Genomic DNA, 15,144 nt, shown 5'->3' with positions numbered 1-15,144 from the left:
ATAGGAATCCAATTCTGTTTTTCATTCTTTTTTAAGACTGTCATTTTAAGGAAACATAAATGATTTTACTTTTCTAGGGTATGGATGATGCACAAGTACGAAGTGCAGCCACTGACATATTCTCATATTTGGTTGAATACAACCCATCCATGGTACGAGAGTTTGTCATGCAGGAAGCGCAGCAGAATGATGATGTAAGTAGAAAGTCTCCAGATAATGTATGTATTGTTGTTTTTTTCAGTTACTATTTCATATTTACAATTGTATTAATGATGAGTAAATCTTATTTTCCTATGCTGTGTTTGAAGTTTTATATTAGAAGGGTCTTTTTAGATTTTTAAAATGTATTATTTGGGAGTATTTTTAGTATCTGCTACTATAGCAAATAATAGTGACAAACAGTTTTGTCATTGGTAGCTGTAGTAGGACTGACCTTCATCTAACAGGAGTAAAAATATGAATGTAACCATGTTGACAACTGCAGTTTTCTGGAAGCAGAATTATAATTCAAGCTGAAATAAAATTGTAAGAGGATAAAAAGATGAATTTTGTTTTAAAAGTGAACCATACCCTGTTTTTTTTTTAAAAAAAAATATATATAATTTTATTTATATTTATATTGGTTTTGTGTCTTTTACCTTTATTTCTACAATCATCAATTTTTTAAAAAAGACACACTAAAATCATTCTGGTTCATAAGTCCATGGACATTTTAGGTAGTTTTTAGAATAGCTTTTTTTTTGATCTAATATATTAATATTTTAGTAGGAAAATGAATATATTTAACAACCTTAAAAATAGCAAATGCTTAGATCCATTTTAAAAGTCCACATCTATTTTTTAGTTGTAAGAGACCAAAACCAAAGGCTTTTCAATGAAGACCTCCTTAAAATACGATACGCAAAATACAAGTTTACAAATTTTAATCTTGACGCTAGTGTGGACATACGTTTTTAATTTACTGAATCTACTGTGTGCAATTTGCTATCACGTATGTAGAAAGTAATAGCAAGCATGTCTGAAGAACTGGGTCTCTCTGACTCATTGACAAAAGTTTTACATTTCCCAGAAATCCTCTGTAACTGATTAATAAAAAATGCTAACATTAAAGGATTACCAGAAATTACATATACCTTTCTAAGAGAAGTATTTCCAAGTAGTAGTCAGTAGGGGGAGAAAAAAGAAAATAAAAAAGTTGAGATGCCTTTTCCTTAGAGAAGAGTGAGTTACTGTTTTTTCTTGTATCTGCCAAAAGTATGGCAGAAACCAGGAAGCTGCTGGTGCTACTACTTCTGCCCTGGAAGTGAAAGAAAGAGGCAGCTGGGACATTGCTTGCTGCACATGCAGCTGATGCAAGGAATATGCTGTTGGTCCCCACCACCTGCATCAGAGGACAGTGTAACTGAGCAAGTTCAGTGTAGAGATTCCTAAATGCAAATAGTGTTCTCTATTTTTACATGTCACTCTTTTTTTTTTTTTTTTTTTTACAAGTACATGATTCTTAGGTGAGGATAATCTCTTTAAGTCCAATGGCATTATTCAGGCCTGTAAAATTTGCTATTGCGTGTTTGCAGAAATATGACATTGGTATGTATTCTAAAAGAGGATGCAGATTAAAACATCTGTGATACGAAAAGACTTCCACAAACTAGGTCAGTTATGAGACTGGTAAGGATCTCCCTCTGTACAATGTATATTTTTGATTTTCAGTTCAGGCTAAAGTCTAAAAAAGTCTTAATTAAGTACCATTTGTAGTTGCTTTGAAAGATTCTTGGTGACTGCTTCCTTGCTCTTGAACCAGTAGCTGCAGAATTTGCCATTGGCGTGCAAAATTAATCTGTTTCTGTTACGTTCTTTTGTTTGTTTGTTTTTTAATTTCAGTATAGCACCATTTTTGACCAGGCAACATCCCTTTTAGAGGAGATCTGAAGATTTTGGGCAAGGGGGTGCCGTTAGAATTAACTTTTGCTTCTTTTCATTTTCCTGTTAGGATATACTACTCATTAACCTCATTATAGAACACATGATTTGTGACACAGATCCAGAACTTGGAGGGGCAGTGCTACTCATGGGTTTACTTCGTACTTTAGTTGATCCAGAAAATATGCTTGCCACTGCCAATGTAAGTAAATTACCTTCAGATGAAATTACGGTTGGATTTCTGGAGTGCTTGGTGATATATGTTTACATATATAATATTAACATTAAACTTCTTTTTAATTCTTTAGAAAACAGAAAAGACAGAGTTCTTGGGTTTCTTCTATAAGCATTGTATGCATGTTCTCACAGCCCCATTATTAGCCAATACTACAGAGGACAAGCCTAGCAAAGGTAATACTGCTCTGAATTTTGGATATCAGAGACTGTTGAATGTCAGTGTTTAAAATGGAATAACTGTAAACGGATATTTAAAAAGGTTAAATTTGATGTATTTTTTTTTATTTTCTCTCTGTACTTAAAAGGAGGGCTAGAATGACTTTTTATATATATATTCGTATAATTATATTCTAGAATTATTAAAAGAGCCTGAGCCCTTTGGTTTCTTGTATAGTACTTTTGTTAAGAGGCATAATAAGTAACATTACTGGTACAAACATAGTCAGGATACTGTGTATTGAGCCATGTTTTATGATACTTATAGCTAGGCAGGCATCAGAATAAGATTTGGTCAGGCAAGCCTGACAGCTTGTGTTAGTGTAAGAGCTTCACTCTCTGAACGTTTAGATACCAATTTAACAAAGACAAAACATTTTTTCAGGTATAATTGTTTCTATATTTTAAGAATGTTTCTTGTCATATTTGTATGAATCAAAATATCCAGTCCCTAACAGGCTAATTCTATTTCTATTTTAAACATTAACTTTTTAGCATATTTCCTAGCTGTGGTAATGCACAAGAGCTTGAAAGTTTACCAGACTGCATATTCTAAAATATGTTTAATTGTTTTATATTTTTTTATTACAGATGATTTTCAGACTGCCCAGCTCTTGGCATTAATACTGGAATTGCTAACTTTCTGTGTAGAGCATCATACTTATCATATAAAGAACTACATTATTAACAAAGATATCCTGCGAAGGGTACTTGTTCTAATGGCCTCAAAGCATGCTTTCCTGGCATTGTGTAAGTCTGAAAACTAAAAACTAAACTGTTACTTTGTGAAAATGATTTTTATGTGTCTTTATTCTGCTGGAAGAAAGATGTTCACAAATCATGACAAATTTTGACTAATGACAGAAATGCTACCACTATACCATACCTTGTGTTTTTCATACCATTTTTTTAGATGTCAGCTAGAATTAGTAAGTAATTTTGGTTTTACAAATGCCTTTTCCAAAATGCATGAAGTTTTTTTCTAGTGTAAAGATAAGTTGAAAAGATGATATTTCAATATTGAATATCCTAAGAGAACCCTCAGAAGTTTGTGATGTTTTTTGAGTAGAAATTATCAGAGGTATTTAATTATAGATGCAGTTACCTAACTATGTTGAACATAGCAGAGATGTTCAGTGTACTGCTCTTGAAACTCTGATAATTTCTTTACTATTTTCAGGGCAGTATTAGCAAAGCAGTGTGACTTAATTAATTCTGCATGTAAATATCAGTTGCAATTTTCAGGTAAAAATAAACATCATTTTATTCTTTAAAATTTTCTCTAAATAAAAATTTCCCAAGATCCACTTTCTGCACATAGAATAAAACAAAGCTTAAAGTTGTCTGAGAAACACCATAAAGTAAGAGGTAGCTTTTATAATTGGTTACTGAGTCATCTAAGATTTTGTGTTTGGAATTCTCCAATAATCATGTTTCATATATACAGCAGTTGCTAACCAAAATGTACTTACTTTAGAGAGATGATACTCTGCCTTCTCTATGAGCATGGACATTCACAAACATGGGTGTGCACTGGAGTTTCAGAAAGAGCTTTATAAAGGATGTAAATTAAGTCTTTGCTTTAATGTGTGTATGAAGAAAATGCTGTTTGCCAATTCTAAAATGAGATAGTTTGCATCCTAATCAAGCAGGACTTAATTAAATGTAATCAAACACACTTGAATAAACAAATTTCCCAGGTATCCCAATGAGAAAAAAAAAATTCTTTATCACAGATCCTTTCAGAAAAAAGAAGAAAAATGAGTAACGTGCTGCTGTGTTAGTAGTAGTATAATTAACCAGTAGTATGTTACTTCTTCAGTGATCAGAGGTGGTCTTACTTGTAGAATTATGATGGAGGATTTCTTTATGATAAAATAGATAATTAAACTTCAGCAGTATAGTCTAGACCTCTTTGAAGCAGAGAATATCTGAACATATTACATATTCCTAATGATGTAGTTTTCTACAAAAACTGAGATTGCAAGTTTCCCTAAATAATACTGAGTCATTTCTGAGCTTTTTTCTTTTACATTTAAAAAGTATAGCTTTTAAAACCATTTCTGTTTTAGGTGCCCTTCGTTTCAAGAGAAAGATTATTGGACTAAAGGATGAATTCTACAACCGTTACATAATGAAAAGTTTTTTGTTTGAACCTGTGGTCAAAGCATTTCTAAATAATGGTTCCCGTTATAATCTGATGAACTCTGCCATAATAGAGATGTTTGAATTTATCAGAGTGGTGAGTGCTGTTATATGCTAAAGATAAATACTGTCTTGTTTAAACTTACAGTTCAAACAGACTTTGATTTTAGTTTCTGCTCTAAATTAAACTATTATAAAGATGTGGTCTTATGATATGTGTATTTAAATGAACTTGGTGAGAAAAGGATTTGAAGCTATTAAAAAAAAAAAAAAAAGTTGATCCATTCCATATAGGTGGCAGTAACTTCTGTGGTGTGGTCTTTCAGTAATCTGAGGGATAGGGAGCTGAGTTTGTGTTTTGCTTTAATGTGAAAATAAGTCATGTTTTATTTTCTTATCCTGTTTTTCACTTACATATCCAAATTGTGTTTCCAGAATACTTTTGGATATCTGTAAATAATTCTTGTCAATTTTTATTTCCTCTATGGTTATTTTAAGGAGAGCAAATTTTAAAAATCTGTCTTTTTATTGTTACTGATGTATTATCATTCTAAGAGGTGACCTCTGAGCAAGCAACCAAGAAAAAAAAAAGTCAGGAAGTTCATTCATGTTGCTTTGCTTGTCCCTAGTAGAGAGCAACTCCCTTGTTCAGTGTGCAGGGCATTCCGACGACAGTGCGGTGCTCAGGAGGCCAGACCACGTGCAAGAGCAATTTTGTTGCCCCAGCAGGCAGACCTGTGCTGCCCTCAGCTATCTGGCAGTGGCTTTGGGCAGCCACAACACTCCTTTCAAAAAGGAAAAGAGTTGGGAGCTTGACTGTATGTGACCTGTGTGGTCACAGTGGAAAAGCTTGATATTCATTTCTGATGAAAAATACCTTTCTTGTTCTCATCCTGGTGTAATATATTGAATAATCATTTCTTCATTCGTAAGAAATTTATTTGCAGTGAGAAAAGAAAGAATGTGAATGCTAAGTCTGTATCTCCTAAATATGTTCTTAATTCACCAGTTACAACATACAAAAACAAATCTATCAAGATAAAAATATTTGTGATCTACAGTGGGAAATACCTTCTAGAATTGTTTTTTGTATCATCTTCTATCGGCATTTTTGATTTTGTTTATATATATTGAAAGATATATGACTAGAAAATTACTACTATTATGCCTGTTTCTCTAATCATGTATTTGAAGCTCTAGATTTTTAACTACACCTGTAATATAATGTGTATAATACCTGTAGTATAATATGTATAATTGTAGTTTTTGCCCAAGATGATTACCTGTGGAACATTGTTAAAATATTCCAGTAATCATTTCAGTTACAGCATAATATAACTTTTTATATTATATTATGTTGACGAATAAATTCATTTGAACTAAAGTAAATCACTTTATGGTTGTTTTTTCTTATAGGAAGATATAAAATCATTAACCGCTCATGTAATTGAAAATTATTGGAAAGCACTGGAAGATGTAGATTATGTGCAGACATTCAAAGGACTAAAACTGCGATTTGAGCAACAAAGGGAAAGACAAGATAATCCAAAACTTGACAGGTAAAATGCACTTATGTGCTCTCAATAGTATTTCAGTGCTCAAATTCTGTTTTGGGAGTATTGATGGATTTTTGTGTGATAGCAGGAAGTATAAATAACACAAACTCCTGCCTGCATCTCGGGCATTTTTGAATTTGTTTGATTAATAGTGTGATTTGTTGCTTCAAACTCTTGATCAGCTTTCAGCTAACATTCACTGGAGAATGATGTTCCTCCTCTCCCTACTTCTCCAGTAACGATGACAAGTTACCATATCCTAAACTTATGTGCACTATTGTAATGAGGATGGAAGCCTGTCAGTATCTGAAGCTCCTTTACTGAATATTGGATTCCCTAGAAAGAAAGATTGTTCTTTCATGAATTATTGTGTGGATTTTTCTTTCAAAAATTCATGTGCTGAGTTTCTTTTCTTTTCATTTTAGTTAGTCACAGGAGTAGACATGCAGATATTTAGATAATCTCTACTTAAAGTCACTGAGAAATAGAATTCGCAAAGAGATTTTCAGCGATACTTTTTTTTTCCAATATTACACTTGCAGACAGTGTACAACATAATGTGCTATCACACTTAAATCATTCCTTCTGTTGTGCCAGAGCAAAAGTTCCCTTCCATAGTACACAGTTACCCAAAGCTTAAAGGGTAGGGTGTATAAAAGTAAAAAGTTTAGAACTGTGTAACTGCATTTATTTTTGGCAAATGATTTTACTTTGTGCATAACTCAAACAAAATGGACTGCTCGTCTGAGTAAACGTATTAGTCTTCATAATTGTTGACATGGTCTAATCTTACTCTGTTACTTTGAATTGTTTTGCAAACACATTAAAAAACTAATTCTGATTAGCCATGCTAATCATGAAATTTCAAACTTCTAGGTTATATTTCACGCCACAAGTTTTCTTAAACGATACTTAAAAATGAGATCTCCAGAATTAAAAGGAGAGCATAATCGTAAATTTGGCTTAAAGTATTGAAGTACTACTAAGAATACATGCCAGATCTGCAGTTTTGAACACTAATGTGTTACTAGTTAGATGGTGGTATTTTAGCTTGTGTCAGCTAAGCTTATCACTGAAACAGCTGTGAAATACAAGCCATATGATTCTGATACTAGTGCATGTGTTAGAATACCCAGCCACTTTTTTGAGTAATTTCAATCTAGTATTAGTAAAATGTTAGGGTCTTTTCTTGGTATAAGCTGAGTTAAGTGACTGTATATGTTTTACCAACTGAGTGAATGAAAAACATATAGCTTCGAGAGGTTTATATCTGGCCTAGCTTTTTTTTCTTCTTCCTACACGTTACAGAGTGGCTCTGAAAGCCATGTCAGAGCCTGGGTCCTAAGTGAAGAAACAGAAATAAGAAAAATGCAAAAATAACAAGAATCTATTCACACATTTTAATGAAGAATACTTCAGTCAGGAAAGAGGCCAACAATTTTGGAGACATAGGCCAGAAGAGTGTTTAGAAGAATGCTGTTTAAGTAGTAGTTTTGCAGTGTTAGCAGAACTTCAATTTAAATCCAATTTTAAAATGATATGTGCCATATTGATCCAGATGATGGTACTGGCAACCAAGTTAATCAGAGTTAGATTTATTTTAAAAAACATGTTTAGTCTTATTTTTTTTACTTTGCAGTTTCTTAATTTTTAACTTCTGGCTTTTTTCTGCAGTCTGTAGCACAAGACCCTTTCCTTAAATAGAATGAACTCAGATTGTCATATTAATATCTTTATTGCAGTAACAGAGGCTTTATGAAAAACACTGAATTTGAGATTTACGCTATTTCCAGTAAATTTTAAAGAAAGCTACAAAAAAATTGTCAAGGGTTTTCATGTCCTTATTCAAAATTATTTGAATCAACATTTAGCAACCAGAAGAGTTTTTTCAGCTCCCCTTCCAATTCAGCTCTCCTGTTTCTCTGAATTGCACATCACTCTGCCTCTCTTCCCAGACCATAATGCTGCTTCTTTGAGGAGAAAGGAAGCTAGAGCTGAGAGAGACCAAAAGTAATTATAAATAGATCTGATGGGGAACAAGAAGTAGCACTTGCTGTCCAGGGTCCAGAAGAACGGAAAATACCATTCAAAAAATTTTGATTTATTTAGTCATGATCCAAACAGTTCCCCCCAAACTGAGTAAAAATTGTAACTGGTGGATGTGAGAGGAAGAGATGGCTATATTTTTAACATATGAATTTTAAACCAGAGTCCTATGTAAGTTAGATTTTCTTATTTTTTTAGACACATTGGACTCCAAATACTGATGTTTATGAAGTGTGATTTGAAAAATAAATCTATAGTTCCTAAACTTTTTATAGCTTTTTATTTACTGGGCAAACTGTTTACCATGTCTGAACGAAATACATAAATTACATTTATGAAAGTGACATTTAATACTGCTGCTAGTAATAGTATGAATGTTTCTACAAAGATATTTTGAAAAAGTGCTTTAAAAAGAAAAAAATTGTTAGTCATTTGCAATGAAAATGTAAAGATGCACATTTCATAATGGTTTGCTATGTTAAAGATACTGATATTTCTATTGTTTTACAATATTTGCATCTGTTATGTATCAGTATAAATGTCAAGTAGGAATGTTACTCTTACTAGTATGAAGGTGGTGTTGGATATAAAGTTCTGAAATCTATTATTTTCAGTATGCGCTCCATTTTGAGAAACCACCGATATCGAAGGGATGCTAGAACTCTGGAGGATGAGGAGGAAATGTGGTTTAATACTGATGAAGATGATATAGAAGATGGAGAGGCAGTGGTGCCCCCTTCTGACAAAACTAAAAATGAGGAAGATATTATGGACCCTATCAGTAAATTCATGGAGAGGAAAAAATGTAGGTGATGAGAAGAATGCCATATAGCTTATGCAGAAGACAACTTGTACTTTTTCGTCCTTAAATAAGAATTTGCTTTATTGATACTTAAATTCTTATATATTGAAACTGTGACATCGTGCTGATGGAAAGTCTGTTCAAAATAAGTTCTGTTGTCTGTAAAACACAGTGGAACAAAATAATGTTGTTTATTTCTTAAAGCATTTAAGTGACAACCTTAACTGGCAGTCAAGTTTTCTTATGTTTTATTTGGATTTATAATTCATCATTTTATATATAAATGTTCAGGTTATACCATTGATAGAGTGATACAGTAGTATGAAAAAAAATTTATGACCATTCTGTTTATCAACCTGTAAGTAAAGTATTAAGCATTTTCCTACACAGGAAAATGATTTGTAATGAAATATTTTGCTCACTAATGTTGTTTTGGTTTTTGCTTTTTTTCTTCCTCTAGTAAAAGAGAGTGAAGAAAAGGAAGTTCTTCTGAAAACTAATCTTTCAGGTCGTCAGAGCCCAAGTTTCAAGCTTTCCTTTTCCAGTGGTACAAAATCCAACCTTACCAGCCAGTCATCTGCAAGTAATTTGCCTGGATCCCCAGGGTCTCCTGGATCCCCAGGATCACCTGGGTCTCCAGGTTCTGTTTCTAAAAGCACATCTCAGATGGCAGCTATTACAACGAAGGTAATTTTGAAGAGACATAGGGAGGCTTTATTATTACAGTTCAGCATTTTGCTTTTGCATTCCAAGTTTGCATGAATTCTGGTGTGTAAAGCTGTAATTCGCTGTTAGTTTGTGCATACTTTTTGTCTGATCTTTAGAATTTTTACGGTGATCTGACATTTACCAGATCTGAATTTTACCGGACTCCACTAAGTCCACCCACTTCCATAGAGAGTTTTTACTGTTACCGTTTTAACATTGTTCAGAATTATATAACTGATGCATGTGCAAGAAATCAGTTGTATTGTGGAGCTGTATTATGGTTGCTGTAAGTGGTAACATAAGCAATTTATAATACCTCATTTTTTAGCATTTTGAAATAACACATTTTTTTGCTTGAGACATGCTGATGTATAATGAAAAAGCACATTTGAAAGAGTCAGTATCGGTTGTATTGAACCCCAGCATTTTAAAATTCAACAGCATTCTTAATGTAGTTAACCAGATTTTTGGCTACAACTGTGTCTGAACCATGTCGGGATTCACTCTCAATAGAGTGGCGCCTTCAAACCAGTGGGGGCGAGTACTGTAGTGTCAGTACAGCACAGTTAGCATAATGAGAATCTACTTTTGTAGTGAGCGTTTTTTATTTCTGAAATGTCAGGTTTTTATCTCAGTTCTCAGGTATTCTTTTGGAACCTTGGAATAACTGATTCATCTTTATTTTTAATGCCACCTTATTGCTTGTTCACCTAACTTCTAGCCAAGGCAAATGTAATTTTAGGTCTTTTTCTCTGATAGTCACATAAGTTGTAAGGGTTTGTTGTTGGCATTACCATCTGTTGAGAGCACCTGGATGAGGAGACCTTGGTTGACAGGAGAAGTAAGTGATACTTCCTCTAAACTCTCGTGTGGAGGAAGGAGAAGCAGATTTATTTCATCTATGAAAAAAAATACCATAGTCAAGCGCTAAAAGCCATACAATCTGCTTGGAATTTAGTTGAGTCTATTCTGTATTCAGACTGGAGACTTTTCTCTTTCAGATAGTATTAATTTCCTTAATCTGAAATGGAATCTTTATATATGGAGCATATTGCATACAATATTCGCTTCAAAATTCCGAATGTTTGATTTTATAAGAAAAATGTTTGAGTAACATTGTGCAGTGCACTGAAAAACAATTAATGGATTCAGGCATAAGCTACCTTCTTTCAGTGTTAAGATACCCAGTGTTTATAAAATGCGTAGCATTTACAAACTAAAAACAGTGGAAATCGTTTTTTCAGTAATTATTTGATCACATTGTTTTATATATAATATACCCAGTGTTACGCTGTGTGTGTAGTGTGTATATTCACAATTTATGTAATTGTTTAGAACTGCATCTCAGTATAGAGTTGGCTGAAATTTTTTATTTTAATGTCTCCTCATTAGATACCTATGTAAGTGATACAGTCCTTGAGTAAAGTATCAGCAACTGCCATTGTAGTCAAATGCTGGTTAAGTTTCATAAATTGCAATGTACTGTAGTTGGAGGAAGTTTTGAAAATCACACCACTTCCTCATGGGTCTAGAGCTGCTTAATCTTAAATGTTGTTGTTGGCAATACAGAGGAGTTTTAATATTACTAGAGAGTTTTTATTTTTGATTTGCCAAATCATTTAAATTTTGTAACCCTTAAACCTCAGTCATGAATTACTTAAATTACTGAATATTTAAAGTTTTTTGATGTGTTTTTTTGTGTTACAAAGGTATCCTAATTGAAAATTCAATTGGAAGGATGTTCCATATCTAATTCTGAAGTGCTGCCAGATCCCTCTTTGCTGCAGTAATTTGTTCTGGGTTAAGAAAATCTATATCTTTGTACAGATAGAGTTGCAGCGATACTTAGCAAAACTAGGTAGTTAAATTTTCTTTTAATTTCAACTAGAAATATTGTCTCTAGTAGGTCTATTGGATAGGTAAAGCTCCGTTTTAGATTTATTAGTTTGAATATTTTTTGGGCAATGTCATTTTTACTCATACTGAAGGATTTTTTCATTTTCATTTTTTTTTCAGAACTTAATATAACAGTACGCTTCTGGCAGTACGCTGTGCAACTGACATTTTCCAATACCTTGGAAAAAGCAATGTGCAATACATTTTCTTGATTATAGTGATTGTCTTTCTTTGTAGGGAGGCCTTGTCGGGCTTGTAGATTATCCTGATGATGATGAAGAGGATGATGAAGAGGAAGATAAGGAGGAAACTTTACCTTTGTCAAAGAAAGCAAAGCTTGAATCATCATAATGGCAACTGCTGAAGAACATTACTAGTTGGGGAAAGAGTATTTTGTCCAAAAAAACAAAACCACAACAAAGCAGCAATCTTTTGTGAATTACTGTGTGCAACACAGATCAACATATACAAATGGATTTCTGCCAATCAAGTGCCAATTCAAAGGAGCAGAAGAAGGGGAAATACTTTGCTTAGGGGAAAGACTTGCGCCTTTGAGCTCTCCAGCTTGGACCACACGTTGCCCTTTTCTCAGGGAAGGAAATGGAAAAGAAAAAGCCAACAGGGCAGGAGTTTTGTTAGTGGAACTCTGGATTGGCTGGTCAGTTGCTACAATCGGAATATGCTTTCTTGGACCATGTATGAGACTTCTGAAGAAAAGGCGTTTTTTGCCATAATTCTTCATTAGTTAAGAATGCCAGCAGTTTCTTTGTATAAAAGAGACCTGCCTTTGAAATCATACATTCTGAACATTTTAGTCAAGCTACAACAGGTTTTAAAAACCTCTATGGGGGAGGGCTGAATATAAAGTTTCCTCTTTTTTTTTTAATCTGTTCCCTTTGCCCTTTAAACTGCAGATTTTTTTTTTTTTTTTTTTTTTTTTTTTTTTTTTTTTGGAGGTGGGGGATTTGTCTGTCCCTTCTTGATTAAAGATTGAGTGGAATTCTAGATGTGGTCACTTTTGTGTCATAATTTCTTTTGCCCTCCCTGAGTGTATGCTTAGTTGTTGAGTATATATTTGGGACCATTAAAATTTTTTGATGTAATATAATCTTACTGTTGTGCTGGTACCTGTTTCACCCTGTGTAATTTTGTTTTGCATCACAGTTCCTAATATGTTCAGGATTTTATGGAAGATGGTATAGTTTTTATTGGGGGGAGAAGAAAAAAGTCTTGCCACAATGTGCATAAAAAGCAATACTATTTTGTGACTAAATATTTTATATTAAATTTTACAGCAACTATTTTGAGAAACAATTCAGGGAAATAGGATGGAATCAAAAAAAGAAAACTTGCAAATATGAAATCAGTATTCCAAAGAGATTTTGAAATTCATAACTGAGAACAATGATGGTGGACTAACTCATCAAAATGCAAGATGGATGATTTAGGAATACCAGTATATTGACTCATTTGACTTACAAAAATAAAAAAAGAGTAATTAATGCTGAAGGAAAATGGCATTAGTGGTATTTTTTTAAAACCTCCGATTCCCTTTGGAATACCAGTTTTATTGAATCAGAGATGGTTGCAGACTAACTTTACCAAGGATACCATCTTTCGAAATTTATTCTCGCGCTCGGTTGAGAAACAGCAATTAGACTTTAGCTCTATCTCAATGACTATATTCTTCCCACTTTTTCCAAATCTAAATAATACTAGTTATTAATTGAAACTAAATGTTACATGCTGCTTCAGTACTGCTTTTACAGATGACTTCGTTTGGAGGACAGTGCTTCCTACGAATAGAAATTTCCTCAATTCCTTTGCAAACATGAGATCCCTTCTTACATATATTTTCAAGAATTGACTCCCTTTTGGACATTGAAACCACCAAAGTTGCAACAACCAGTAGTTACAAGCAGTAATGCACCACTTAACAGTAGAAATATGATCAGTGAGAATCCAAGACTGGGTCATAGGTGGACACACAAGCATTTTGTTTCTGAAGATTGTGTGTTGCATGGCAAATTTTGTGCTAACTACAACTGTCAAAGCCTTTGTGATCAAACTTTATTAATACATATATTAATAATTCCATATTTAAATAAGAACACATATTAGGGAAAAATAGTTAGCCATCTTCTCCTTAAAAAGTTTATTTAAAATTATGTTTTAAGATTGAGTTTTTCAATGTATTGGGAGTGTCTGTGATGGGACAGTTCTAGGCAAGAAGTGTTAGAGTTGAGCAGTTGGTCACTGAAAAACTAGATACAGTCTTCTTCTGCAGTGCCAGTGTCCCCATGCTGTCTCAATGACCGACCTGAAATTTGATTTTTGCAACTCTAATGTCAGAGTAGTACTTATGATAAGGAAATTATAATTTTGCAGGTTTTTTTTTAGTTAGCTTGAATTTAAGTCCTTCCCATCTGTCAGACTTTACTTGAGCATAAAGCCCTAAAATTTTGTCCCTCTAGTTTTCGTCATGACCTGAATACGGTTATTTCTCTTGAAGTTCTTCTGAGTAGTAGTTGCTAGAAGGAATTGTGTGTGTGCACGTGCGCGCGTGTGTGTGTTCCTTTAGCTGTTCAGTGCTTCTTCTGGTGATGATTGATGCTTCAGTCTTTTAAGCTCTCAGGTATGTTCGTAATGTTTGTGAGGATCTTGGGTCGTTGCATTTAACAGAGTAAATACCACCCTTGCGTTTTGTTGAAATAATTATGGAAGTAGAAATACTTCCAAATTTTTAAGTTGTCTTTCCCATTATCTAACACTTGTCGCCTGACAAGACATATCTAGTTTGCATTCAGCTGGGAATAGTCAAGCAGAAGGTGATTAGGGGATGGTAGTGGTATGGTCTCGCCCAGTGATTTTTCACTTTGATATTCATGAAAGACTTGAAAATGAAATGCTTTTCTGGAAAAAAAAATAGTAGGATTATGAGAAATGATGGCTATATAAAACCAAGTGGATATTAATTAAGAGGTGGTCAAAAGTAATGTTAAGAAACAGTATTCTGTTCTAAATTTATCTTTAGGATGATTTTTTCTATTCTTAATACAATTTGCCCACATTCTCGAGAGAGCTGCTTATGTATTGTATTGAACATGACTCAATCCTAATTACTCAGTCCTATTTTAACTGTATCCTTAAATACAGTTTACAGGATAAACCCCTAACTTATCTCTCGGGCTATTTTGCAAGTATTTTACAGGGGTAAACCATTACGTATTTTGGCTGAACACAAATGAGATTTAGAGGAATGTTTAGTGGTATATTTAACAGTTATTCAAAGAGTATTGTCTGAAATAACAGAAGTAACTGAAATTAATGTCTTTTGTGAGATACCTGTAAAGTTAAGTGTACTTGATACTTTGGAGAAAGTGTGTGTGTGTGTTCCTGAATGATAAAAAGACTGGAAATAACTTTCCTTCAAGTACATAATTACATTTATATTGCAAATACACTTGTGACACAATATTGGATCCTGGAGACTTGCTCTGAGGTACCTGCAGGGGTTGTTTTTGCACCTTGCCTTCCCTCATGCGTCATTGGGGATATACGTGGCAGCAGGTCCCCTGTGTTCTTGCAATCCTTCCTTAGCTGTCCTGTGCTGAGGAT

At 33.6% G+C, this 15,144-nt stretch overlaps 1 protein-coding gene across 1 annotated transcript in view; it reads left to right on the top strand.

Annotated features, from left to right (window-relative positions):
* Positions 1-12,799, top strand: part of PPP4R3A (protein phosphatase 4 regulatory subunit 3A) — a 43,100-nt gene extending 30,301 nt beyond the window's left edge. Inside the window, exons 7-15 of the mRNA XM_062576561.1 lie at positions 78-194; positions 1,991-2,122; positions 2,229-2,331; positions 2,965-3,123; positions 4,446-4,615; positions 5,935-6,077; positions 8,735-8,925; positions 9,383-9,609; positions 11,764-12,799. Coding sequence (XP_062432545.1) covers positions 78-194; positions 1,991-2,122; positions 2,229-2,331; positions 2,965-3,123; positions 4,446-4,615; positions 5,935-6,077; positions 8,735-8,925; positions 9,383-9,609; positions 11,764-11,877 — 1,356 coding nt within the window. The 3' untranslated portion in view covers positions 11,878-12,799. The remainder of the gene's footprint in view (positions 1-77; positions 195-1,990; positions 2,123-2,228; positions 2,332-2,964; positions 3,124-4,445; positions 4,616-5,934; positions 6,078-8,734; positions 8,926-9,382; positions 9,610-11,763) is intronic.
* The last annotated feature ends 2,345 nt before the right edge of the window (positions 12,800-15,144 follow it).

This window comes from Rhea pennata, chromosome 5, assembly GCF_028389875.1.
Source record: "Rhea pennata isolate bPtePen1 chromosome 5, bPtePen1.pri, whole genome shotgun sequence".
NCBI classification, from domain to species: Eukaryota; Metazoa; Chordata; class Aves; order Rheiformes; family Rheidae; genus Rhea; species Rhea pennata.
The sequence above is the reverse complement of the archived record's forward strand: the minus strand, read 5'-3'. Positions and strand labels throughout refer to the sequence as shown.